The sequence below is a fragment of the Rhipicephalus microplus genome, chromosome 8, assembly GCF_043290135.1.
Source record: "Rhipicephalus microplus isolate Deutch F79 chromosome 8, USDA_Rmic, whole genome shotgun sequence".
Classification (NCBI taxonomy): domain Eukaryota; kingdom Metazoa; phylum Arthropoda; class Arachnida; order Ixodida; family Ixodidae; genus Rhipicephalus; species Rhipicephalus microplus.
The window spans coordinates 83170182-83197845 of record NC_134707.1 but is presented as its reverse complement, the minus strand read 5'-3'; the positions used below and the strand labels follow the sequence as shown (position 1 = coordinate 83197845).

Sequence of the window (27664 nt, the reverse complement as noted above, 5' to 3'; positions counted from 1 at the left end):
GACCGTCAAACTACCACAGGCGCGTTCATGCTCCACATACGTTACTAAGTCCAGTATTGCATCCATTGTGCATCTCTGTTTCTTAAAAACTGTTAAGTAGTTGGAGAATACACCAGTTCTGTTGCGCCGCCGTTGAAGTCGCGCATCAATCATTTTTTTCATTACCTTACATAGAGAGCTTGTCAGACTGATTGGACGGAAGGATTCAAGGTTCAATGGCGTCTTAGCCGGTTTTAAGAATGATGCGAGCAGACTTCCAAGACTCGTGTACAATTTCTTGCATTCATAGGTTATTGTAAGTATTTAAGAGAATAGTTGTGCCTGTGGGCCCAAGGCTCTTTAGCATATTGTACGTAATGCCGTTCGGTCCAGAGGCCGATTTTTGACGACATGATGCTATAGCACACTGCAGCTCCCTTAACGTAAATACAGGGTCTAGTTGAGGATGCTGGGCTCAAAAGCAAGGATTAATTTTCTGGCTGGCTAACGCGACAGAATTATCAATTAAGGCACATTGTGATGCGGCGGGCCTACTGATAAGTTGACAAAATTCATCTGCTACCACAGTTTCTGGTTTGTCCAAGGCTACAGCAAGAGCACGAAATGGGAAGCTCTGTGTTACAGGGCCACTAAGTGCTCGAATTACAAGCCGATTTCTCGGAACAGGTCTGTGGGGAAAGAGCGTGCCACGAAAATCACGTCAGCGTCGTTTACCTCAGTTTTTTAGCCGTCTGCGCACTACACTGTGGATTTTCTGTGCATTTTTGTATGCTTATAAACTTCCGCTGCGTCGATATGCCCTTTCTGAACGTCGTCGGATGGCTCCTAGATGTTCATACTCTCCATCGACTGCAGCATAGTCTTTTGGAATCGGGACTTTCTTTGTACTGTTGAAACGTTTATTGGCGGACACTTGTCGACGATGCTTGACAGCGACAGTCAATGCGGGTACCGACTCTCTGCACGAGCTGCTCTTCCTCTTGCTAAAAAGGGCAACCCACTAGAAGGCGCTGGAGAGGACGACCCACTGTTCGAAGGCTTCACCACAACTACCCCGGGTACGAAGAGGGAGCCGCCTGGCGACCTAGCAGCTGGTTACTATGAGCGGGTCGTGGTAGGCTTTGAGGCGCTCCACGTTGACAATGTCGCGCCCTCGACGGCGCATGTCCGAAGATGGTTCCATGGGTTCAATCAAGTAATTTACAGGGGAAGTGCGTTCGACGACACGGTAGGGGCCTTCGTATTTGGGCAATAGTTTTGAAGATAGGCCAGTTGAAGTGGTAGGGATCGAGAGCCAGACGAGCGCTCCAGGGAGGAACATGGGCGCAGTAGTGCTGGTGTCAGCGCGAATGCCTTTTTGCCGCTCTTGATCATGCGCTGTAAAGGTCCTTGCAAGCTCTGGACACTCTTCAGCAAGCTTGGCTGTAGCAGAAATAGGCGCCCACTCTGACGGATCTGGCTTGTACGGAAGTATAGTGTCGATGGTGTGCGACGGGTGCCTTCCATATAATAAAAAGAAAGGTGAAAAGCCAGTAGTGCTCTGAGGGGCGGTGTTATATGCGTAGGTGACGAAGGGTAGAATGGAATCCCAATTTGTGTGATCGGCGGCGACGTACTTGGAGAGCATGTCGCCGAGCGTACGGTTGAAGCGTTCAGTGAGGCCATTCGTCTGCGGGTGGTAAGCGGCAGTTTTGCGGTGAACAACGTTGCACTCTTTGAGAATGGCTTCGACGACTTCAGACAGGAAGACGCGGCCTCGATCACTGAGCAGTTCCTGAGGTGGACCGCGTCGCAGCATGAATCGTTGGAGCAGGAAGGAGGCCACATCGCTCGCTGTAGCCGCGGGGAGAGCGGCAGTTTCGGCGTATCGCGTGAGGTGGTCCACAGCAACAATGGCCCAGCGGTTACCGGCCGACGTTAGTGGAAGTGGCCCATACAAATCGATGCCAACGCGCCCAAACGGCATGGCAGGGCAAGGTAGAGGTTGCAGACCTACCGGCGACAGGTGCGTTGAAGTTTTGCGGCGCTGACATTCTATGCAGGAGCGAACGAATTTCTGCACATAGCGGTACATGCCGCGCCAAAAGTACCGTTGGCGAATGCGCTGGTAAGTCTTCGATACGCCGGAGTGCGCACATTGCGGATCAGTATGAAAGAATTCGCATATGTCAGAGCGCAGACTGCGGGGTATGACTAGTAGCCACTGGCGGCCGTCACTTTTTTTGTTCTGAACTCATCCCCGTACAGTGTTACGTTGGTGCGAGGGGAATGTCTCGGCAGCGTGGAACCCATCGAAGACGCACAAGTCATGGATCAACCTGATGACACGCACTGCCGAAGTTCCAATACGCTTAGTGCTGTTTCTACATCTGTTTCATCAACCGCTGATGTATTTGGTCCTTCCATTGCCGACAACCTTACGCCGGTACAGCGCTCCCAGCTTCTGGCCCTGTTGGAAGAATTCCGCTCTTCTTTCGATGTATCTCAACCTTCTCTCGATGTATCTCAACTGTTACCCATCGCATTGACACAGGTGCACAACCACCACTACGGCAACGTCCATATCGCGTATCTCCCACAGAACGCCGTGTAATCAACGAGCAAGAGGACGACCCACTGTTCGAAGGCTTCACCACAGTACATTTATTCGCATTATCTTGCAGAAATTTAGTTAAGCTTTCAACTGTCGTGAGTTCACTATTTTGGTTTGTTAGGTGGTACCGAAAAGCTTTCCAGTTCGTCAGTTTGCTGTAGCGTCTGATATCGTCATTTCGCAAGCAGGGGTGATTTCTTAGAGTGGAAAAATGGTCACTCCCACGTGTTTCTACATCCGTTGTCCATACCACACCATTCAATAGATCTTGGGAACACATGGTTACATCGATGCAACTCGAGTAATTATGCCCTCGGAGAAAAGTTGGGGAGTCGTCATTTAAAATTGTCAAATCGCATTTGTCTGTGGCACCCTCAACAATGTTCCCACGTGCATCACATCGATCACTACCCCAGATTATGTTGTGCACATAAACGTCTCCGCATATAAACGTATATAAACTAGAAATATTGAAGATATTTGTTTGCTCTTCCACCGAAATGCGGCTTGAAGGTTGTAGGTAAAAATTGATCACTGTTACGCACTGCTCACCAAAGGATACTTTGCAAGCGACGAATTCCGGGAAGTCCGAATCACTTGAGTGAACTTGATGACTTATATATGACGTAGTTGGAGAGGCAGAAATCATCATTCATTCCTGCCTGTTGGATGCAAAGTATAGAAAAGTTATACTGCAAAAGGAATTCACGGAAATCAGCACACTTCCTTCGAATTGATTGATATGTGGGGTTTAACGTCCCAAAACCACCATATGATTACGAGAGACGCTGTAGTGGAGGGCTCCGGAAATTTCGACCACCTGGGGTTCTTTAACGTACCTCCAAATCTGAGCACACGGGCCTACACCATTTCCCCCTCCATCGGAAATGCAGCCGCCGCAGCCGGGATTCGAACCCGCGACCTGCGGGTCAGCAGCCGAGTACCTTAGCCACTAGACCACCGCGGCGGGGTCACTTCCTTCGAAGACCATTAGCATTCCACTGGTATATGAAGGCATCTTCGTAGCGCTTATTCATATGTTACTTGTCGCAGGTTTGACCCGGATTGTTGACACAATAGTGCTTCCAGAGGCAGCAGAGCTTTTACTTCTGGCAGGTTGTTTGCTTCCGGTAAAGCAGACAGGATTGCCTTAAGTGCTGCGAAAAGCATTGGCAGAATCAATTGCATGACTGATGCAGAGGCACGGTCTCCATTGAATTGTTCATTTTCTGAGGCCTGTTGAGAATGACGTGACGTTTCGATGTTGTAGTTGGGGCGAACACTGGCACTGTCGGTTTTGCTACTTTCCTGCAGAGGTCGCGTGGGCGTTCGCAGCTTTGACGCGTTGGTTGGGTTACTTGAAGGTGCTTCTCGTGAATGGTCTCTCGGGTGTGCTCTTGGTGGTTCTCTTGGCGGTTCTCTTGGCGTGCTTGTCGGCTGTTGTTGCGGTGGCCGCTGAGGTGGATCACGTACAGGATGAACAACCTCAATGTTTGGAGATGGTTCAATGGGGCGTGGTTTTCTTTCATGGATGAGCTCATGCTGACACATTTTTGCTGCAGCTTTACTTTCAGGCAGCCTGCATATGAGGCAGCGTGATTACGTGCACAGTTTGCACACTTGGGCTGAAGAACTGACTTGCACTCCTTATGATGGTGTTCTTCTGAGCAGATCTTACACCGGCGTGTGTTATGGCAACTTTTCGCCATATGTCCAAATCGCTGGCAGTTAAAGCACCGAAGTGCTGGACCAAGATATTCTTCCACTGGGTGACTGGTGAATCCTAAGTAGATTCTTCCTGGAATTGGGCGGTCATCTCGAAAAGTCAGAATCACTGAGTGAAGTGGACGCGACGTTACTCCTTCATCTTCGCGGCGGTAGTATTTTATTTGCCGTCGCGCCGATATAACCCCTGCATCTCTCAAGTACTCTAGGAGTTGTTCATGTGAATACTGCAGAGGAACATGTTTTACTTTCCCAACGTTCCGAGTGTATGACTCTGGGATGAAAGGCTTAACTTCCAGGCCACCTACATTCGAAAGCATCAGAAGACGCTTGGCTGAACTTAAGGAAGCAACGCTGACACTGAAGCTTCCATCTCTGGTCGTTCTGAATGACTGCACTTTTTTTTAGCAGCGGAAACTACTTCGGCTGACACTCGATTGGGGTTCGCTTTCCAGAAGCTAGCACCTTCAGCTGCTGGACGAAAGACGACTGGGTACCCTCTGCTCGTTTCTTTTTATAAGTAACCAACGTACATGGTTCATCTTCGCCCATGTGTTCTTCATCACTCAGGTAATAGGTTGACGTTTTATCGTCGAACGGATTCTCTTCTAAGCGAAGCTTCTTGCTCTCAGCTTCATCGTCTTTCATTGCTGCTGTGCTCGCTGGAGCCATTTCGAGGTTGTGAATGAGCAAATGGCCCGGCTTTATGATGCTTAGGCGTACCTGTAAGCACCCAGGCTTTTCATTGTGTCCTGCAGTATAACTCACGGGGTTTAATGCATTTGGACGAGCATAAGGTTCGTACCAATGGCTACCAACCACCGTAGTGGTCGCGTACTAGCCAAGTCTTTGATAAAAGAACCTCGTACCTGTAGGGCGCCGAGCCCTCGAAGTCTTCACCCGACGTCTTGTTGGCACACCTCGAAGAAATGGATGTCAGCGTAATAGTCCAAGAAAAGAGGCGAAATTGAACAAACAAAAACAGCGACCGAACAGATCCACTGGCCCTACACTGGACCATTCCGTATCGTTCGCCAAGTGACAGACGTCACGTACAAAATTGTCCCAACCAATCCAACAAAGTCATTTTCAGCTGCGAGCGACAACATTCACGTGTCTCGACTAAAGTCATATTACCCCCCTTCGAGATCATCTGCGTAGATTTAGCACCGGGACGGTGCTTCTACTGCCGGAGGACTTGATTCATAAAAGCCGCTCAACGCGGCGGCATAAAAGAAAAGAACGAAGTTGGTTTTTGGTTGATGCTGGATTGGCGCGACCTTGCTCGTCGAGTTTTGCGCGTCGTGAATAAATCAATAAAGAAGTTACTAGTAGCAATATGATGGCACCCAACCTTCTACAATTCAGTTGTCACTTCCGCTGAACAAAGCGGAATGGCCGTAGTGGCTTGCTGGGTAAGAGGCTGCAACCAGGAAGCTTATTTAAATTTACAAACGTACATAAATGACTCGCAATGGTGGTCTACTGGCTATAGTCTTCAACTTCAAACCCGAAAGTCGCGGGACTGAATCGCGGCTGTGGCGAGCCAACTTTCCTGGAAGCGGAGAGGTTTTTGTATCATCAGGTAGTTGTTGAAGAACACAGATGCTCATAATTCGCAAAGTCCTCCAGTACAACATACTTCGAATTGTTATCGCAGTTTTTCGGGCGTTAAAGTCCGTCACCTTACCGGAATGATGGCTTTCAGATGGAACTTTTCCAGTAAATTTATTCTTCTAGTCATGGAAATCTGCTAGTCAGCATTTTCTACTACACTTCGATAGTTTGGTCCTCTACGCGAAAACCGAATTGAATCTTTGTACATTTCTTTCATAGGAATAGCACCTAATGAACTCGTAACCTTAGAAACTGTTTCATGGAACATCTCTTATGAGTTCACAATCAGTATATTCAGTCAATACTTATTATATACGGTGAATGAACGTAGATAGGTAAATATACAAAGGCGTGTTTGTGAGTACTACTATCTTTGCATTTCATCTAAGATACGACGTCTTTCTTGTTTCAGGAAACAAAAGCCAAGTTAACATGGTATGCACCTCACTGGCATTTGATTACTTTCAAAAATTGGTTTCGTTATGTTTTCTGCCTACTTTGTTTGTAAGTAAAAAAAATTTTCATCACCAATGGTCGCTGAATCGAGCTTCATCTATGCCCAGGCAGATTGTGCCCGTTGACAGTCGCACACAATAAATTGCTGCTCCCTTAGCAGCAGCTCTTACATACACTTTTCGCTCTACCTTTGTTTATCTGCTTTAAATTAGCGTAACAAAGCTAACTCTGTTTTTTTTATTATGTGCATCTATGAAATACTATAGACCACTGAATACTGTGAATATGGCGGCCTTAAAATAACTGTTTCAGAAATTACACTTTGATGATGACCGCCCAACGATCCATTCGAAAAAAAAAATGATCCGGCATCTTTAAAAGTACGGCTGAGTAAGGAACAGAGAGACAGCGCTTTTATGGGTACGTGTATTTTGCGGCAAAATAACGTATTTACACCTAGAACAAACTAGGCCAATAGACAGTTTTTGATAACTGCGATGGCGGCATTTAGGTAAAGGCAAAATGCTAGAAGCCCTTGTACGCTATGGGAATGTTTCATAAAGAGATTTAAGAGATTTACATGAACGATGGGCCACCACACTCGATCTGAATTTCCGGAGCCCCTGTACGCTAGGTGAACGTTTCATAGAAAGATTTAGGTGATTTACATGAACGATGGACCACCCCATTCGATCTGAATTCTCGGAGCCCCCCTTACGGTGTGCCTCATATTCGTATTGCAGTTCCGCCTCGAAAAAACTAAACAGTTGTGATTATTTATATTGTTACGCCACGTATGTGCCGGACGAAGAAGGAAAAAGAAGCAAGGGGTGTGGAAGAAGAAGATCATCATCATCTGCCTGCGCCGATACGGCTCGTCCCTCGAACCGTGTATCAATAAACCCCCCAGACGCCTACTGAGGTCGTAACAGAGTGGTGGAGGTGCTGGGTATAGGAACCAACGACGGGACCGCTACCCCTCGGATTTCGCCGGAGTCGTCGCCTCGCCGGCCTGCCTCCTTCTTTGGCCATCATGCCTGACGAAACAGAAGCTCGGGAACCAGTCCCCAGCAGTTCTTGGCCGTATCACAGAGAGCCACCAACCTTCTCCGGGAGGGCCAATGACGACGTGGACTCATGGCTCAAACATTTCAAGCGAGTAAGCAACTGCAACAAATGGGATGCTGCCTCCCAACTGTCACGCGTTGTTTTCTACCTCACTGATGTTGCCCTCGTTTGGTATGAGAACCATGAAGATATTCTGACAACATGGGAACGCTTTGTTGAAGCAATCAAGAAGTGTTTCGGCAACTCAGCTGCAAAAAAGAAGCTTGCCGAGCAGAGTCTTGCACAGAGGGCCCAGCTATCCGGTGAGACCTGCACCGTGTATACTGAAGAGATTTTGAGGCTGTGTAGGGAAGTCGATTCCAGCATGTCGGAAGAGGACAAGGTGGGGCATTTGCTGAAGGGAATTGCAGAAGATGTTTACAACTTCCTTATTAGCAGGGAAAGCCTGACTTCAGTGTCTGACGTTGTACGGCACTGCCGCACGTTTGAAACCCTGAAGCAGCGCAGAATAGCGCCTAAGTTTGGTCGTCTGGCAAATGTCACCTCAGTAGCCAGCATAGAAGCGGCCTCAACTGGTGACCTTTCGGCAACCATCCGCCAAATTGTTCGGGAAGAGTTACTCAGACATGGCGAAATGACACGTGAACGGGCAGCTGCCACGTCTCCATCCTATTTCCCGCAGGACACCACTGCCCCACAGCTTACAGTTTATGAACATCCATCCGTCAACGCAACGGAGGTTGCAGGGCCTCGGCGTATTCAGCAGTCAAGTCCGGTTTTTTACGAGCGATCACAGTACCCTCAACGTTTCCGTTCCGTACGCCCATACCACCCACCGACAACTGATTTCATTGAATCTCGGGCTTACGCGAACGCTCGCAGACGTGAACACTTCGAAGAACGGCGACGACCTCGTCCTGCGCCTGTGTGCTACAACTGTGGTCTGACTGGTCACATATCGAGGTATTGCGATCGTTCGCGCATACCACGCTATGATCAGTGGACAAGCTTGACCGATAAACCTGCTGTCCCACCTTTTCAAGGACACTGGCCCACCGACTCAAGACCCGGCAGCAGCTTCTGGCACGGACACTGGCGCAACAACTCCCCTGCCTCTGATCGAAGTGTGACGCCACCTCCTGCGCCTCGATCCCACCGGTCTCCATCGCCACGGCGCCGCCCATCGTCACCACATCAGGAAAACTAAACAGTGCGGCCGATGGGGGTGAGGTCGCTGGTGACTTGCTGCAAAACGAAATACCCCCGTCTGTGTTGATGTTCAAGAACAAGGTAGAAGTTTTTGTTGATGGTGTGTGTACGATGGCTTTGGTGGATACTGGTGCTACAGTTTCGATTATGAGTGCTGCTTTTAAACACCGTTTAGGACAAAAGGTGATGTTTTTGTGGGAGAAGGCAACAACATTCTGTGGCGTTGGTGGTAACTCGCTGTGTCCCATTGGTGTCTGTACCGCAGAAGTGTGCTTGGGTGATCAAGTCTTTGTCACAGAGTTTACGATTCTTCCAAGGAGCACACACGACATAATCCTGGGGATTGACTTCCTTCGAATGTGTGGCGCCACTGTTGATTGTAGAAATGGAGAGGTGTACATATGTGATGCTGCCCCTGGAGAACTATTAGAGAATTCAGACAGGGAGCACGGTGCGCTCCGGGTCAGTGAAGATAGCATTGTGCCGGCATTCTCTGCAGTCTGTGTTCCTGTATACTCTTCACGCATTGAAAACAGTGACAGTGCGTTCGACGCATTAGTGGAGCCCTTTCATCTCAGTTGCATTAAGAAGAACACATTGGTGCCGCATTGCATAGTGTCACTCGTTCAAGGACGCACAGGACTATGGGCGGTAAACTGTTCAGCTGAGTCGGTGGTTCTACCAGGAGGACTGAAGCTTGCCAAGTTCAAAACATACTCACCGATGGCAGTGGCTGCCCTCAGTGATGCTCCAGGTGGGGCCTCAGCCAATACTTCTACGGCCGATTCAAAACTTTTACCTATGATCGACAAGTCACTTACTACTGACAAACGCCGCATGCTTCTGGACGTTTTGTCGAAATACGTGGCGATTTTCGATTTTTCCCATGACCATGCGCCCTCGATTCCCGCGTCTCGGATTCTCCACAGGATAAACACGGGAACAGCACAGCCCATCCGCCAGAAACCCTACCGAGTGTCGCCGTCTGAGCGCAAGATAATTGATGAACAAGTGCGTGATATGCTGCAGAAGGGTGTCATTCGAGAATCATCGAGTCCTTGGGCGGCTCCCGTGATTCTAGTCAAAAAGAAGGATGGTACCTGGAGATTCTGTGTGGACTATCGCCGTCTAAACTCCGTCACAAAGAGAGATGTCTACCCTCTCCCACGCATTGATGACGCTCTAGACTGCCTCCATTCAGCATCCTACTTTTCGTCCATAGACTTACGCTCAGGCTATTGGCAAATACCTGTGCATTCAATGGACAAAGAAAAGACGGCTTTCGTTACTCCGGATGGACTATATGAATTTAACGTGATGCCTTTTGGTCTATGTAACGCGCCCGCTACATTTGAAAGATTCATGGACACCATTCTGCGCGGCCTGAAGTGGAACATCTGTATGTGTTATCTTGACGACGTTGTTATCTTCGGGCGTACATTCAGTGAACATAACGAAAGGGTAGAGCTGGTTTTGAAATGTATTCGAAATGCTGGCTTGGTTCTTAATGCAAAGAAGTGTCATTTCGGAGCTCGACAAACACTGGTGCTGGGACATCTCGTCAACAAGGATGGCATCAGGCCCGACCCGAATAAGACGGCGGCTGTTAGAGCTTTTAAACCACCTGGCTCAGTGAAGGAGCTTCGGAGCTTCTTGGGCCTCTGCTCTTACTTTCGCCGATTTATTCCCGCCTTTGCAGAAGTTGCCTTTCCACTGACCTGTCTTCTCCGCCAAGGTGCTAGTTTTGAATGGACTCCTGATTGTGAAACTTCTTTCAACCAACTGAAGTTCTTGCTCACGTCGCAGCCTATCCTGCGGCACTTCGATCCTTCTGCGGCGACTGAAGTTCACACCGACGCAAGCGGCATTGGCATAGGTGCAGTCCTGATACAGCGATGTAATCAAGTGGAACACGTAATCGCATATGCCAGTCGTACTTTAAGTAAGCCGGAACGCAATTACACTGTGACCGAACAAGAATGCCTTGCACTCGTCTTCGCTGTGCAGCGATTCCGCTCATACCTATACGGTCGTCCTTTCCAAGTAGTTACGGATCATCATTCTTTGTGCTGGCTTATCAACCTTCGGGATCCGTCAGGCCGTCTAGCACGCTGGGCCCTCCGGCTGCAAGAGTACAACTTCACGGTATCGTACAAGAGCGGCAGGAAACACGCGGACGCAGACTGCCTTTCAAGGATGCCAGTTGATGCTACAGTTTGCGACGCTGACGATTTCGATCATCTGATTGCGTCCGTAGCACCAGCGTTCCCGGATAAGGCCACCTTTGAAACTGAGCAGCGGAAGGACGTGAGTTTGAATCCGTTATTCGTGATCGCACAAGCATCCACTCCGGAAAGCCGCTTTTGCGTCCGTGATGGTCTACTGTACAAGAAATCCATCTCCGGCACCGGTTCCCGCTTCCTGCTGGTGGTTCCAGAGGCACTACGGTCATCTGTTTTGTACGCCATGCATGATGACGCCACTTCAGGTCACCTCGGAACGACGCGCACTCTTCATCGTACCCAGGAACGCTTCTACTGGCCACGTATGCGCCAGTCAGTTGAGTTGTACGTGGCCAGTTGTGCGCAATGCCAGGCGCACAAATCTCTCTCAGCAGCTCCGGCCGGACATCTACAACCTGTGACGCCTCCCAGTTCTCCGTTCGAACAAATTGGCATTGACCTGGTGGGCCCTTTTCCGCGTTCATCGAAAGGCAACAGATGGATTGTGGTATGTGCTGACCATCTTACTCGGTACTGCGAGACTGCTGCCCTGCCATCCGCGACTGCTGGTCAAGTGTCGTCCTTCCTTCTCCATTCTATCATACTGCGTCATGGGCCCCCTCGCGTCATCATAAGTGACCGTGGACGTCAATTCACGGCAGACGTTGTCGAACAACTTCTCCGTATGTGTGGCTCAGAGCTCAGACACTCGACGCCTTATCACCCGCAGACGAATGGTCTCGTCGAGCGAACAATTCGAACACTGGTGAATATGCTTTCTATGTACGTTGCTTCGAACCACAAGAACTGGGACGATGTCTTGCCGTTCGTCACATACGCGTTTAATACTTCCCAACATGAGACCACCGGCTACAGCCCGTTCTTCCTCCTCTATGTTCGCCCCCCCCGTTATACTCTGGATACAATATTTTCCTTCTCTGATCGGGACCAATCAGAAATCTCCCTAGCAGAAACTCTTTGTCTCGCCGAAGAAGCTCGTCGTCTTGCTCGTTTACGTACAATAGCCTCGCAAGACAGATCGAAAGTTCGTTATGACAGCAAGCACCGGCAGGCCACATATATTCCGGGAGATCTCGTGTTGGTGTGGAAGCCTTTACGCAAACGTGGCTTGTGCCAAAAACTGCTCGCGCACTACATCGGACCTTTTGTTATCCTTGACCGCCTGAGCGCAGTCGACTACCGCATCGCACGTCTTACAGCTAGCGGGAGACGTTCCAGAAAGACAGAGGTCACGCATGTCGCTCGCCTGAAGCCTTTCAGTCAACGCGACACTGCATGAAACGCGCGGCGCGCTTTGTCTGCGAGGGGGGAAATGTTACGCCACGTATGTGCCGGACGAAGAAGGAAAAAGAAGCAAGGGGTGTGGAAGAAGAAGATCATCATCATCTGCCTGCGCCGATACGGCTCGTCCCTCGAACCGTGTATCAATAAACCCCCCAGACGCCTACTGAGGTCGTAACAATATGTTCACCTCCTAAGCAACGCATGTGTGCCTCTACATTTCGCGCTCCTACTCTGTTCATATATGATCCGTCAGATTGGTCTAGTTGTTATAGTACTCAACTATATACTGACTGCTGGTCGCGGGATAGCATCCCGGCCCCGGCGGCCTCAGGCTTCAGGCCCGTGTACTATTTAGATTGATGTGGTAGGCTACGCTATTTCTCGTAATTAAATCATGGTTTTCTTACAAGGAACATCAACCGGAATAATATTATTCTGTTCAACTGGTTTGAGCAATACGTGTTTTCTCACATAAGTTGTTTGGCTCTTGTTATATATTGACCATGTCATGTAACATATTACATTGATTTAATTCGATTAGAGCAATGTATTTCGTATTATGTATGAACCTCCACCACAGACAACCCCTTTGGAGGCCGTCATGGTCGTTTTTTCGTGCTCCCGTTTCCGTGATACAACTGCATTAACCTTCTATTTCTACTTCGTCGTTCTTTATCGTCACTTAAGTTCCAAAAGCTTTCTGTAGTGTTGCACATCTAGTTTCAACCGCGACGAGTACAACAAAAATGCATGCAAAAATTGTAGCCCTTCAAACTCTGTTAATTATTGCGCTGTCTATTTGTACGCGCTCACAATTCGACGATTCAGGACTATAATATTGAAAAATTTGAAAGTATATCTTTAAAATTCTTTCTTCAATTTGCTCCTAATACGTTGGGTTAAATGGTATAATTAAACTTAATTCCGGTCCTTCGGAACGCGCTCTAGCATCTCATGAGTCGCTTCCAGGTCGGAACCGAAAGACCATGTTTGTGAAGTTTATTGACTCCGCCATATAAGTGATTATACCTCGCAATATAGGCAGGATTTACATTATTCGCTAATACTTACGCATCTCCACATGGTCGCTGGCTCCTTTTAAAGAAATTACGCTTAGGTCACTACGCCAATGATAAGGCTGGTTTTTCACAGTTTATCTTGACATTTACTAATTGCAGGATGCGTCAGGTATGACTTTTCGGAAACGGGGACCGTAGCTCTGTGCACTGACGCTGTCTGTAGCTACACATCATCCGATATTAGGCGTAGCATTTTGTTGAATTTTAAGTTTTGCCCGAATACTAGGCTAATACAGATAACCTGACAAACGCCAGGCATGGCGAGTGCAGCGTGCGCTGACGGCGTCATGCGGCGTCTCTTGTGCTGTTGTGTTGCAATGTTGTAGTCGATGCAGTGATTGCTGCTACATAAGCGGTTCTCTAATTGCCGCTTCACTAGAGTGAGGCATGGAGGACGAACTAGGAGAAGCCGGGTCGTCGAGCTGGGACGCTCGCAATGGGCATAATGTTCTAGATCTGAAAGCTAATTTTCTTAAGCTGCATTAGAGCTAGGCATTTTTTTAACGGTGAAGCTGTTCTTGGTCCAGCTTTTATGTATGGGGACTCTTGTACATTGTAGTGAGATTTACCCACAGAAAGTGGATCATTGGGGCTACAAATATGCGTGACTGCTTTCAGTACTTCCCCTGCTCTATACACCCACAACTCGTCACTAAGCCCACTCCACCTCCCACAACTCCTCCGTGTTCAGTAACCCAATTCGTTCGACTACATTCAACCTTACTGCACAGCAGTAGCTTCGCTGTTTCAAAAGTGTGCGCGCGGAGCTGGCTGAATATTTCTTCTCAACGAAGTCTACGGGGCTGTCTTTCTGAAAGCGAAGTCGCATTATCAAGATGCTCACTGTATCATCTTTTCATGACTGTACATATCTTTGACAAAAGCCTAGACAAATCACTGAATTGAATTCTGTTGGAATCGCGCCATTGACAATATATGGGGAAGTATTCATCAAAAATCATCCTGCAAAGTTGGAGCCAGCTGTACTCTTCTTTTGTATTCCAAACGGACATGTGAAACATTCTTAGCGGGTGGAGTAGGCGGTGTGTCCGTCGCCATCGTCGAGCTACAGGGTTGTTATAATGATGCGCGGCTTTGCCTTCCGAGTCTGAAGACAAAAGCTTGCAATATTTGCCACAGTCATTGCATTAGCCACTAATCTTTCATTTCTTCACTTTCTTTCTTTTTTCACATTTCGGCGCCATTGTACCGACTATGTGCCTATTTATTATGTGTGTTTTGTCCGAAAATAAATGCAGACTTTCACAACATGCAATACCGTATACATGTTCTGCCATATTTTTTGAGCTGTTGTCACTGTTAATAAAATAACTTATATAACCTAGCTACACGCGGTATATCAAATAGTAACTAGTAAAGTTGTAAAACCGCGTACGTAAGACCATAAGCATGCTGCAACACCATTGTAGAAAACATGAAGGGGTCAATGGCATGGGTAAAACACATGCAATTTGAATAGAGCACGCACTGTTGCTTTCCCGTAAGTGCCTCAAATAATAGCTGTGACTACATCCCCAGTAACAGACACCTGACATCAGTGCTTTAGTATAGGGATCATTTTTTAAATTTTGACCCACGTATAAATACTTCAACCGCACCAGAAATGTTGAACTCAAAGGAGTTCACAAGGAAGTGCGTACATGTGGTTATGCTTATAATTAGAACCAAAAATTGCATGAAACGTTGTGGGTGTGACCTCATATTCTAAACTATTCAACCCCCTGAGAGTCAGTTCAAAGATGACTGAACTATATGCGATACTGAGTCTTTGTTCACTCTCTCTAGGGAAACAGCCGTCAGTATGAAGATTGAATTTTCTAATGGATATATCTACGTAGAGCTCACAAGCGGTAAGATGTCCAACCATGCATTAGAGCCTGAAAATCTGGTGACATTTGTTGTAATCAATGTAGCGACATCAGTATGTCGTTCAAATAAAAACTATTTCACTATAAATGTTGACGTGACATAAAACCAAGAAGATCTACATATAAACGTCTTGCTTGTATTCAGTGTTCTAAAATAGAGGAGACCATAATGAGTCGCAAAACATTACACGGAAGTGAGTTCATTCTGCGTAGTGATTAAAAAGGACGCTTAGTTATCTCTTCTTATCTGAATCGTTCGTGATTCTAGTGCAAGCAGTACGTTCAACGATGGTGCCTTTCGTCGAACATTCATAGGACACTCGTCGAGCATTCAGGCGCCTACATTGCATAGTTTATTATGGAATGATCACCGTCGTCCGTGAGGAAAGCAAAAAAAGAAAATACAGCCTATTTCCAAAGTTCGTCGGAGCGATGTCTCAATAGCGTAAAGGAATTGTTCTATTCTTTAGGCTTAAACTGATTCAGAAGTGAGCTAATAGTAACATTACTTTTGCAGTTTTTGGTAACATTCTTTGGCAGTGCGTTACTTTAGTAGCAGTTGTCGATGAAAGTAAGAAGGAGTTTTTATGATAATGTTAACACCAAATGAGATTTCTTAGATACGTGACGGATCACGGCACCGAAACATTTTATTTTCATCTAAAACAAGACCAAGTAATTTAGTTGAATGTGATCTGGAAATTACATCACTATTTACAGAAACCCCAATGAAATGATTGACCAAATTTGAAATAAATGGAATATCACAATGTTGTCTTTGAGTGATTAATGCATAGCTTACTTTTGTGAATTCTCAATGTGCATTTGCTGGATCCACGTTAAATATATCCTGCAGTGCATCGGAGCACCTTGCAAGTGTCAAAAGGGTGGAGTCGTCAGCATAAAAAAGACAGTTCGCATGTGCTAGTATTTGTGGCAGATCCTCGATGAATATAAAACATGATAGTGGCCCAAGTATTGATCCTTGCGGAACACCTGTATTTATAATATTTGATGAAGAGAGGACACCATCAATTTTTACTTCATATGATTGGTCTCTTAAAACGCCACGAATCAGTTTTAAAGGAAGCCCAGCAATACCATTTGATTAAAGTTTGCCTAAATCAATGTGATGGAGTCAAATGCTTTGGTGAAATCAACTAAGACAGCACTGGCTGAAAGACCTTGGTCGATGGCAAGTTTAACCCTTTCAGCAAATGGAATAAGTGCCAGTTCAATAGACAAATTCTCCCTAAGACGATACTGATCACCCGTGGAAACATTGAATTTCGACAGATATTTATTCAGACGATTTTATATTAGCTTTTTTATCACCTTATGAAAGACAAACTGCAGATAGTACGATGATTCATCATCATCATCATCAGCCTGACTACGTCCACTGCAGCACAAAGGCCTCTCCCATACTCCGCCAGTTAACCCGGTCCTGTGCTTGCTGCTGCCACTTTATACCCGCAAACTTCTTAATCTCATCTGCCCACCTAACCTTCTGTCTCCCCCTAACCCACTTCCCTTCTCTGGGAATCCAGTTAGTTACCCTTAACGACCAGCGGTTATCCTGTCTACGCGCTACATGCCCGGCCCATGTCTATTTCCTCTTCTTTATTTCAACTATGATATCCTTAATTCCCGTTTGTCCCCTAATCCACTCTGCTCTCTTCTTGTCTCTTAAGGTTACACCTACCATTTTTCTTTCCATTGCTCGCTGCGTCGTCCTCGATTTAAGCTGAACCCTCTTTGTAAGTCTCCAGGTTTCTGCTTCGTAGCTAAGTACCGGCAAGATACAGCTGTTGTATACCTTTCTCTTGAGGGATAGTGGCAATATACCTGTCATAATTTGAGAGTGCTTGCCAAATGTGCTCCACCTCATTCTTATTCTTCTAGTTACTTCAATCTCGTGGTTCGACTCCACGGTTATTACCTGCCCTAAGTAGACATAGTATTTTACAACTTGAAGTGCACTATTACCTATCTCGAAGCGCTGCTCTTTTCCGAGGTTGTTGTACATTACTTTCGTTTTCTGCAGATTCATTTTAGGACCTACCTTTCTGCTCTCCTTGTCTAACTCCGTAATCATGAGTTGCAATTCGTCCCCTGAGTTACTCAGCAATGCAATGTCATAGGCGAAGCGCAGGTTACTAAGGTACTCTCCATTAACTCTTATCCCTAACTGTTCCTATTCTAGGCTTCTGAAAACCTCCTGTAAGTACGCAGTAAATAGCATTGGGGAGATTTTGTCCCCCTGCCTTACACCCTTCTTGACTGGTATTGTGTTGCTTTCTTTATGAAGCACTATGGTAGCAGTTGATCCCCTGTAGATTTCTTCCGTGATGTTTATATTACTCATGCGCTTTTGGTCATGTTTCTGAGAGTGAAGCTTCTCAAGGCATGCGTCTGTACATCCTCCGATATTGTACGTAACCACCGGTGGGACATTGCCACAGGGGGTGCGAGATGGAACATGGCCTTCGAGATCGCTGGTGCTCGGCGGGTTACCACGCCATGCACCCGCAATCTCGGAGGCAATGGATGGGAGATGGCGGTACTTGAAGTGTTCGCTAGATGGATGCAGATACGGACGTATGAACGGACGGACAGACAGACTAGCAGACGGACAGACGCGCGGAGCGGGTATGTGCCACAGGGGGCGCGAGATGCGAGATGGCAGTACTTGGAGTGTTCTCTAAATGGGCACACGGACGGACAGAAAGACTAGAAGACGGACGAAAAAATGGACGGACGCGTGGACGTACGGAGAAATGGACGGATGGACTCACGGAATGACGCATGGACAGATAGACGGACGCGTGGACGTACGGAGAAATGGACGGATGGACTCACGGAATGACGCATGGACAGATAGACGGACGCGTGGACGTACGGAGAAATGGACGGATGGACTCACGGAATGACGCATGGACAGATAGACGGACGCGTGGACGTACGGAGAAATGGACGGATGGACTCACGGAATGACGCATGGACAGATAGACGGACGCGTGGACGTACGGAGAAATGTACGGATGGACTCACGGAATGACGCATGGACTCACGGAATGACGCATGGACAGATAGACGGACGCGTGGACGTACGGAGAAATGGACGGATGGACTCACGGAATGACGCATGGACGTACGGAGAAATGGACGGATGGACTCACGGAATGACGCATGGACAGATAGACGGATGGACTCACGGAATGACGCATGGACAGATAGACGGATGGACTCACGGAATGACGCATGGACAGATAGACGGATGGACTCACGGAATGACGCATGGACAGATAGACGGATGGACTCACGGAATGACGCATGGACAGATAGACGGATGGACTCACGGAATGACGCATGGACAGATAGACGGATGGACTCACGGAATGACGCATGGACAGATAGACGGATGGACTCACGGAATGACGCATGGACAGATAGACGGATGGACTCACGGAATGACGCATGGACAGATAGACGGATGGACTCACGGAATGACGCATGGACAGATAGACGGATGGACTCACGGAATGACGCATGGACAGATAGACGGACGCACGCGCGGATGGTCGCGCGGATGGTCGCGCGGATGGTCGCACGGATGGTCGCACGGATGGTCGCACGGATGGTCGCACGGATGGTCGCACGGATGGTCGCACGGATGGTCGCACGGATGGTCGCACGGATGGTCGCACGGATGGTCGCGCGGATGGTCGCGCGGATGGTCGCGCGGATGGTCGCGCGGATGGTCGCGCGGATGGTCGCGCGGATGGTCGCGCGGATGGTCGCGCGGATGGTCGCGCGGATGGTCGCGCGGATGGTCGCGCGGATGGTCGCGCGGATGGTCGCGCGGATGGTCGCGCGGATGGTCGCGCGGATGGTCGTGCGGACGGTCGCGCGGATGGTCGCGCGGATGGTCGCGCGGATGGTCGCGCGGACGGATGAAAGCAAGAACGAATGGATGGACAGAAGCACGAACGGACTGACCAATGTTTCGCCCCACTTATCATCATTCACTCCATCGACAGTTTACGGAGGGGTACTCCTATCTCATCTCCTGATGAAGGGAGGACCCCTCCCAAAACTGTTGGGAAATAAATATATTTATCCTTGTTGACAACGCTCCCGTCGTGCTATATATATATATATATATTTATATATATATATATATATATATATATATATATATATATATATATATATATGTATATATATATATATATATATATATATATATAGTCAAGTAGATCCTGCGTGAGCGGTCACAACGTGGTTTAGCTCGACGTTTCGGCCTACAGTCTGGCCTTCACCAGGATGGACAGGCTCTAGGCCAAAACGCCGAAATAAACCACGTTGTGACCGCTCACGGAGAATCTACTCGACGCTGTGCGAAGCATTAGGAGGGAAGATGACCGTGTTGCAATTTTTTTCATTTGAGTGACACGTCATGAAATGGCGCTAAATATATGAAGAAATTTTGCCCACAGAGACGTATGTTTTTGGTCGCCCTGCCTTACGGTAGCTACGCGCCGAACAACGTCTACGCACAAGGGCACAGGAGCCAGGTGAAACTTTCACCTCATAGATAGAAAATGTAATTGATCTTTGCCGGTGCGTTGATGCTTCCATGAGCGAGGGTGCAAAGATACAGCACATCATGAAGGGCCTCGACGATGACGTTTTCCAGATGCTTCTCGCGAAGTGTCTTAGCACTGCACTGTGGCAGAAGTGGTGACTTTGTGTTAGAGCTACGATGAATTGCGCAGGCAATGAGCTGAGGCGCGACGCTCATTCCAGATAATCCAACCAGTGACCGCAGTGGACGTCATGACTGACCAGACAAACCTTCTCGCACAAATGAAAGACTTCGTGCGAGAGGAAGTGGCTCGGCAGCTTTCTCTACTGCCTTTTGCTCAATGCCAGGAGCTCTCGCAACAACAGTCACTGCGACACCCACCACCATTGGCTCCCATACTCCGACGTGTGGTCTAGGAGCAGATTTCCGAGGCTATGCAGGAGTCCTTGCAGGAGCCCTCCGTCACCGCGCCTCTTACTTACGCTGAGGCACCAAACCGGCAGCAGCTACACCAGCCCCCGCCGTTCCAAGGACGGCCGCATACCTCAGCCCCGACTCAACCGTTTACCACCTGGGCTTCTCCCATTGCTACCACAGCCTCAACTCACCCGTCCGCCGCATGGGCTGCTCCCCTCGTCCCCGATACTTGGAGAACACGCGATAACTGGCCCATCTATTTTGCGTGTGGCGGTCCGATACTGCCGTCATCGCGTGCCGGTATACACAGATGCCCGGACACAGAACAGCCTCATGGACTTTCCTCCATCTCGTCTGGAAAATTCGGATCCTCAGTCAAGATCTTCTTCACGGGAATATCCGGGTACCATGTCTGGTCGCAAACCTTCATCCCGTCGTCTCTCCCTTTCACCCATGCGTCGTCGGCCAGCTCCTTAACACGAGGGAAAATAACCACCGCAGTTCAGGAGGTAAGAACTGCACTGTAGAAATGCTCAAGACCTCGGACATTGCCGTCGAATATTGTCGACGTTTTTGTAGAAGGTACTCGAGCATATGCTCTAATTGATACCAGTGCTGCCGTTTCTGAGATAGACGCTAGACTTTGCCGCAAACTCCGAAAAGTGACTACGCCTACTGATAAGATGTCCTTGCAAAAGCGAATGGGAACCCGGTTCAGCCTGTAGCCGCCTGTACTATCCGACTGATCCTCGCGAAGGACCACTACACTCTTGAGTTTATTGTCTTTTCGTCATTCTCACATGACATCCTACTTGGATGGGATGTTTGATCACGTAACCACGCCGTTATTGATTGCGCAAGATTGGAGCTTGAACTCTTCCCGGTTTACGGCCAACCAACCGACCGCATTCAGCCCGCCAAACACAAACTCGTCGTCAAAGAAGGCACTGAAATTCCTTTGACAGCAGCTGTGTTGCTCCCCGTGTTATGTGACGGCATTAGGGAAGAAGCTACATTCTTTGAAATATCAAGCCTCTTCCTTAGTCGATAATCACTTCTTCTGCCTTCTCCATTTCTGAAGGAAACAGTGCTCTTTGCTTCACCAATCACCTTCCATATCCCGTCGAACTGTTTCAAGGTGAATCTCTTGGACACGTGCTTGTAATTCATAGAGAACAAATTTTTACCATGCCACCAGATTGTTGCGGTGACTACGACACCATCAGTAGCCTCAATCCTTCCAATGTACCACCTTCCAAGCTTTTCGATACATCAATCGCCGATTGATTATTGCCATCTGAACGCTCTGAGCTTCTCCAGCTGCTCTACCAGTCCCGTTAATCATTTGAAGTTGCTCAACCTACCCTTGGCCAAACTCCCAGTTTTTTGTTTTCACTGCATCGACACAGGTTCCAACGCGCCAGTACGACAGCGACCATACCGCGTTTCCGCCGCGGAACGTCAGATTATCACTGAACAGGTTGACGATATGCTCAAGCGCGACGTTATCCATACATTCCGAAAGTTCATGGGCATCACCTGTCGATCTTGTTAAGAAGAAGGATGGTTCAATTCGCTTGTGCGTGGATTACAGGCACTTAAATGAGATCACTCGCAAAGACCTCTTTGCCCAGGATTTATGACGCCCTTGATTCCTTACGAGGTGCCGAGTTTTTTTCGTCGTTACATTTGCGTTTGGGGTATTGGCAGGTGCACTTAGTGAATTCCGGTCGTCCAAAAACAGCCTTCGTGACACATGATGGGTTATATGAGTTCAATTTCAAGCCGTTCGGCCTCTGCGAAGCGCCAGCCACATTCGAGCGCATGATCGACTTGGTTCTGCGGGGTTTGAAATGAAATAACCTCCACGATATCGTCGTCGTTGCACCCGATTTTGCAATGCATCTTGTACGCTTGAAACTTGTCTTCACGTGTCTAAAGAATGCGCAGTTCCAACTGAATCTCAATAAATGCGACTTTGCTGCTCAGAAGCTCACCATTCCTGGTCACGTCGTATCAAAGGATGGTGTTCTTCGCGACCCGGCTAAACTACGCGCCGTCAATGAATTCACCAAATCGACGACCGTAAAACAGTTACGCAGCTTTATAGGATTATGCTCCTACTTTCGTCGGTTTGTGCGCAACTTTGCCTCCACAATTGTCCCTTGGACCCAGCTTTTAAACAGTGCCAAGAATGTCTCGTCATGGTCTTCTGATTGTGATCAGCTTTTTCCACTCTTCGCCATCTCCTGACATCACGGCCTATATTGCGCAACTATAATCGCACGGCCGCAACTGAGATCCATAGACACACCAGCGGTGTCGGTGTTGGTGTAGTTCTTTCTCAACGCAAGCCTGGATCCCCTGAGTATGACGTCACCTACGCCAGCAGAACGTTCACAAAGACTGAGCAAAACTACAGTGTTACCCAAAAGAGTGCTTGGCCATACTTTGGGCGCTTTTCAAGTTTCGCCATCAGCTATATGGCCGCACGTTTGCTGTAGTTGCAGACCATCCTGCCTTGAAGTTGGTTGTCGTCGCTGAAGGATCCGTCAGATAGCATTGCTTGTTGGGCTCTGCGACTTCAAGAGTATAAAATCCGCGTCCTTTACAGTTGCGGCCGTCAACATGGCAATGCTGATGTGCTCTCATGATCACCACTCTCCACTGAGGCTGCCTCCATATCCTCCATAAGACACACGCTGTTTGTTCTTGACATCGACACCTTGTTCTTTGCACAGCGCGACGATGCATGGATAAGTTCGCTTCTGGGCGTTTTATCTGAGGTACCGACAGTTCAACCACTCGAGCAATGAGATGCCAGGCTTAGCACTTCATCATTCGAGTTGGCCTCTTGTACCGACGCAATCACTCATCAGACGTGAGGAAGTAGCTGCTCGTTATTTCACGAAAGCTCCGCTCTACAATCTGTGCATCATTTCACTACTACCTGCAAAGCACTCACGCAGGTGTCTTCAAGGCCTACGAACGTTTACGGAAGTGGTACTACTGGCATGGGATGTTTACCTTTGTTCGACAGTTTACTTGCGGATGCCAGGAGTGTCAGCGACTGAAACAGCCACCGCATCCAGGAGCAGCTTCACTACAGCTGCTGCGTGCCCCAACCGTCCAGTTAATTGCGTCGGAATGGACCTTTATGGTCCGCTTCAATTGACCACGGCAGGTAACCGGTGGGCTACCATTGCTGTGGATCACCTGACACGGTACGCCGCAACCACTGCTCTTCCTACGGCAACCGCTCATGGTGTTGCAGCCTTAATCCTCAATCGTTTGGTGCTACGTCATGGTCCTCCTCGCGAACTCCTCAGTGACAGGAGCCGTGTATTTCTATTCGACTTAATTCAAGCACTTCTCCACTAGTCCCATATTGTACACTGGATGAGAACTACTTACCGCCCTCAGATGAATGGCTTGACTGAGTGGTTTAATCGGACTCTGAGTGACATGTTCTCGACGCATGTTGCATCTGACTAAACAAACTAGGAAGTGGTTCTTTCGTTTGTGACCTATGCGTATAACACCGCTTCCCAAGCCACCACCGCCTTTCCCCCACTCTTTCTTCTATACGAATGTCAACCATCACAATCAGCACTTTGCTGCCACACGCACCAGATGCATCTGAGTGCACGACTGTGTCGGAAGCCGCCCGTCACGCGGAAGAATGCTGCCAACTAGCGAAGAAGTTTACTAGAACCGACCAGCAAACCGAGTAAAAGGCCCGCGATGACGACCACCCTCCTCCTGTGAAGTTCGCCCCTGGAACCCTTGTATGGCTGTGTGTATCACCATGTGCACCTGGTTTGTCTACCAAGCTACTTTCAAATCACGAAGGTCCATACCACATTGTAGAGTGTACATTACCCGTCAATTTCGCCATTGAACCACTTACGCCGCTCGGTGACCATCGTCGGCGTGGACACGATGTTGTTCACGAGGAGCGCTTGAAGCCGTACTTCGACCCGCTCGTTCCCATCTGTTAGATCGCCAGGATGGCTTCAATTTTCTTGACGGCGGCAATTATAATGAAGGAATGATGGCAACACCAGGGAACAATAAACATCATCACAGAGAAAGGCACCACGAGATGGGCGTTCGAGCACCACCACCTTTGTCATCCTGTCGCTCTCTTTGACCTTCCGCATGTCCGTTAGGCTCGTCTAATAAACCTCCCTGCGTGTGTTTTAATCATGGCGAAACTTAGCCCGTAAAAAAATTAGGGCACAGAAAATAATACACAGGACAGCGCTCGTTCTGGGTCTCGCCCGTGACACCACCTTACCTAATATTTTAACGCGATAGCGTTAAAGAGCTCGTTTCGCAGAAATTCCGGTTTGGACGTCAGTGGTCGTGAGCGAAAAGTCATCATCTTATGCGTGACCGCCTAATCAAGAACGGTGCAAATAAAATAAATAAAGAAAAAAAACGATCATTCGCGTGGTAAGTGAATATTCTACCACACAGCCACGCCTACGCTTGTGAAAATAACTTCCTCTGCCTGTGAAAAGAACAGTGAAAAAAAAAACTTCCTCTGCTTGGAAAAGCAGTGAAAGTAGCTTTCATGCTTTAAAAACACACGCGTCCTGTATACATGCTTCACAATGCAACACGAAATATTGCAGTAATACTACGTGGTACAAGCACACATTGCCAGTGAATGTCAGAACGTGATTATCTTAATATAATGGCTTCATGGTTAAAACCCGGTCACTCGCTTCAAAAGGCGAGCACGCTACTGCACCTATTTCCTTAAGGCAACATAGTGAATACATAGCAAGCTTGAAAAGGTTTCATGCACTAAGTTTTGAAGTACGCACTACGAACAGGGTGTCGCTATTGCGCTCAACTCGCTATTGCGTATTTGCCCATTAGTTTCGTGATTACACGTTTGTTGTGTTCTCATTTAGGTAGGGTTGGTATTTTTCTAGCTGTAGTGTTGAGGTTATCTTTTCCTTTTACCAGATGCAATGTCGAAGACGACAAGATGGCTAGTCTAAACGTTGGCTCTACTGATGTTAACAAAATTTTCATTTACTATTGCAGAGGCCTCAAACACGTGGCACGCAATTCGATCACGACTCTCTATGTCTCATACATCAAAAAGACTTCAAATTATTATGCTCATGAGCTACATAGAGAAGATTGCTCTTAAGAGCTTTTCTTGTGAGGAATCTTTCAGTTTAAGTTAACTCAACCCCGTAACACGTACATGAACACACACGTGGTTTTGTGCGAAAAGAGAACTGTGCATTTACAGTTTGACTGGTCTCTTCACCTAGAAAAAAGATGTGTTCATGCATAACTGCAGAACAAACCTCTGAATCGGTGTCTACAGAATTCAGTCACTTTAGAAATGGGTATGAACATTACTGAACTCTGACACCAAATTTCTTTCAGAAATGGCTCATACGAAATACGGGAAAGCTCATTCAAATGATTCCATTAGCCGACACTTCGTACTTATCCCTCTCCCCGCCCGACTTTAACTTCATTTTCCTGGTCCATGCTCGGCAAATTTTCGTCACTGCGGCTGATTAGCTGAGCTGTGTTTGAAACCCTTGTCCTAGAGCTTCCACCATTGAGCCTCTGTCTAGTTTGCATTACCACAGAAATATTCTTCAGCGGCCAAAAGTTCTATCCACTTCCTTCATTTAGCTGCTCCGTTTAGCGGAGAAATACTGGTCTACATCAACTTATCAGAACGTCAAATGAAGTATGTTATGCCCCTCTAGTCTGCCTTGTCGTGGGTTCGGTATACATAAATACCAAGAAATAAATATTTGTTCGAAGTGCAGGCAGGAAAGCTGAATTCATATAAAATTCTTCTAGGACCCGTGGACTATTTTTATCCAGAGTCTTCTTTCGTGCTTATTCACGGTTCTCAAGATTGCCTGATTCTAGGCGAACGTTCGTGGAAAAAAGGTATGTACTGTCTTTACAAACACAGAGTGTGTGGCTGATAAATAGGTTGCAGTATTATAGACCAGAAATCAGATACACGCATGATGAATATTTGCCTCAATGAGTTCAGTCAGTGATCATGGTTGAAAAGCGACATTCTAATTGCAGCGTCCAGAATTAACGAAGCGACAAAAGAAAATGTTACAGGTAATGCTCAAATTCGAGCCAATTGGTTTTGATTTGAATACGTAATATAGCGAAAAAAAAACAAGGACAGAAACAAAATCCACACAGGCCAACCGCAAGACTTAAACTTGAGTTGACCAGACTTCTGTTGAAATATAGTGGTCGTCCTGCCTTTTGTTCTGCTATGTTATAAAAGTAGTACACGCAATCTGAAACGTAGACTTTTTTTCGCATTAGCTTCAAGTTATCAAATAAAAGGAAGTCACTCATATCGTTAAGTTAGGTATGTATTATTCCCAAACTTTAGGCAGAACATCAGTGAGAAATTTATTCTCTTAATCAGGGGAATAAATAATACTTAACAGTCAATATGGTGTACGTCATTCAGTTGCAATTTGTGTGATTTAATTTACCACACGTGTGTTGTGAAAGCTTTGGTTAAACGGAAATAAAAAGTAATAAAAATATTTCTTTGGCTGAAAAATATTTATATTTATCATCGAACATGAGCTACGAATCTATAAATGTGTTTCTTTTCTGTTCATTGCAGGACAAAAAGCAAACTGCTCAATGTGGGCCGTGAAACGCTACTCTAAAATTTTAATGAAGATTTGCAACGCAACGTTCTATGCAAATTGCCATGACACACGTTACCTTAGCGAGTGTGATAAACGCGCCAACTCCAATCGCTGGTAGATTCTCAGAGAAGGCAAACGCACGATGGGGAGGCAGACAGTTAGGTGGGCCTATGAGATTTAAAAAATTGCAGGTATAACGTGGCAGAAGAAAAATCTGTAATAATCGAGCTGATGGAAACAAAGACAATTTTGACTCGTAAATATCGTTCCTGCATGGGCAAATCAGCAAAAAAAAGAGATGAGTGAGAGTGATACCAACAACACAAGTGGGTCTTTCAAATTGATAGCCTTCTTGAAAGTGACATTGGTAACGTGTAAATTTTCAGACAGACCAGTTTTAGGGGCGAAGCTCCTCAAAGCGGCACCCGTTTGTCCCTCGTAGTACGTAACATGTCTTACGCTTTGACCTCCAAGGGGGTGCTGGTGGGAGATTTCTCTGGTGCGTTGTTGAACAATAAAAAAATCACAGCGTTCGCGTTAACTAAAAGCCAAATTCTTCTGTCTCTCATTCCCCATTAGCAGCCAATGGCATGTACATTGAGCAGTATCTGACAAGAAAAGATTGCTACGTTATACTTGCTCGACGTAACCTCCTTTGTTTCAGAAAGGTTTAGCGAGCGTTGGGCCGCTGTGCCATGAATACAGTGAACTATTATATACCATGAACTCGAGGCGGTTAAAGGTGGGAAGTAGACACGAAGCGCCAGCCGCAAGAAAGTGTGCGTATGCCACCTCTCGTTTAGTCCTTGA

At 47.3% G+C, this 27664-nt stretch overlaps 1 protein-coding gene across 5 annotated transcripts in view; it reads left to right on the top strand.

Annotated features, from left to right (window-relative positions):
- The window catches only part of LOC119163866 (uncharacterized), a 65597-nt gene extending 38196 nt beyond the window's left edge, over window positions 1-27401 (top strand). For all 5 annotated transcript variants that reach the window (XM_075872230.1, XM_075872231.1, XM_075872227.1 and 2 more), the window contains 4 exons: window positions 6348-6370; window positions 15081-15145; window positions 26019-26111; window positions 26827-27401. In XM_075872230.1, the coding sequence (XP_075728345.1) occupies window positions 6348-6370; window positions 15081-15145; window positions 26019-26111; window positions 26827-26972 (327 nt within the window). In that variant the 3' untranslated portion in view covers window positions 26973-27401. The remainder of the gene's footprint in view (window positions 1-6347; window positions 6371-15080; window positions 15146-26018; window positions 26112-26826) is intronic.
- The last annotated feature ends 263 nt before the right edge of the window (window positions 27402-27664 follow it).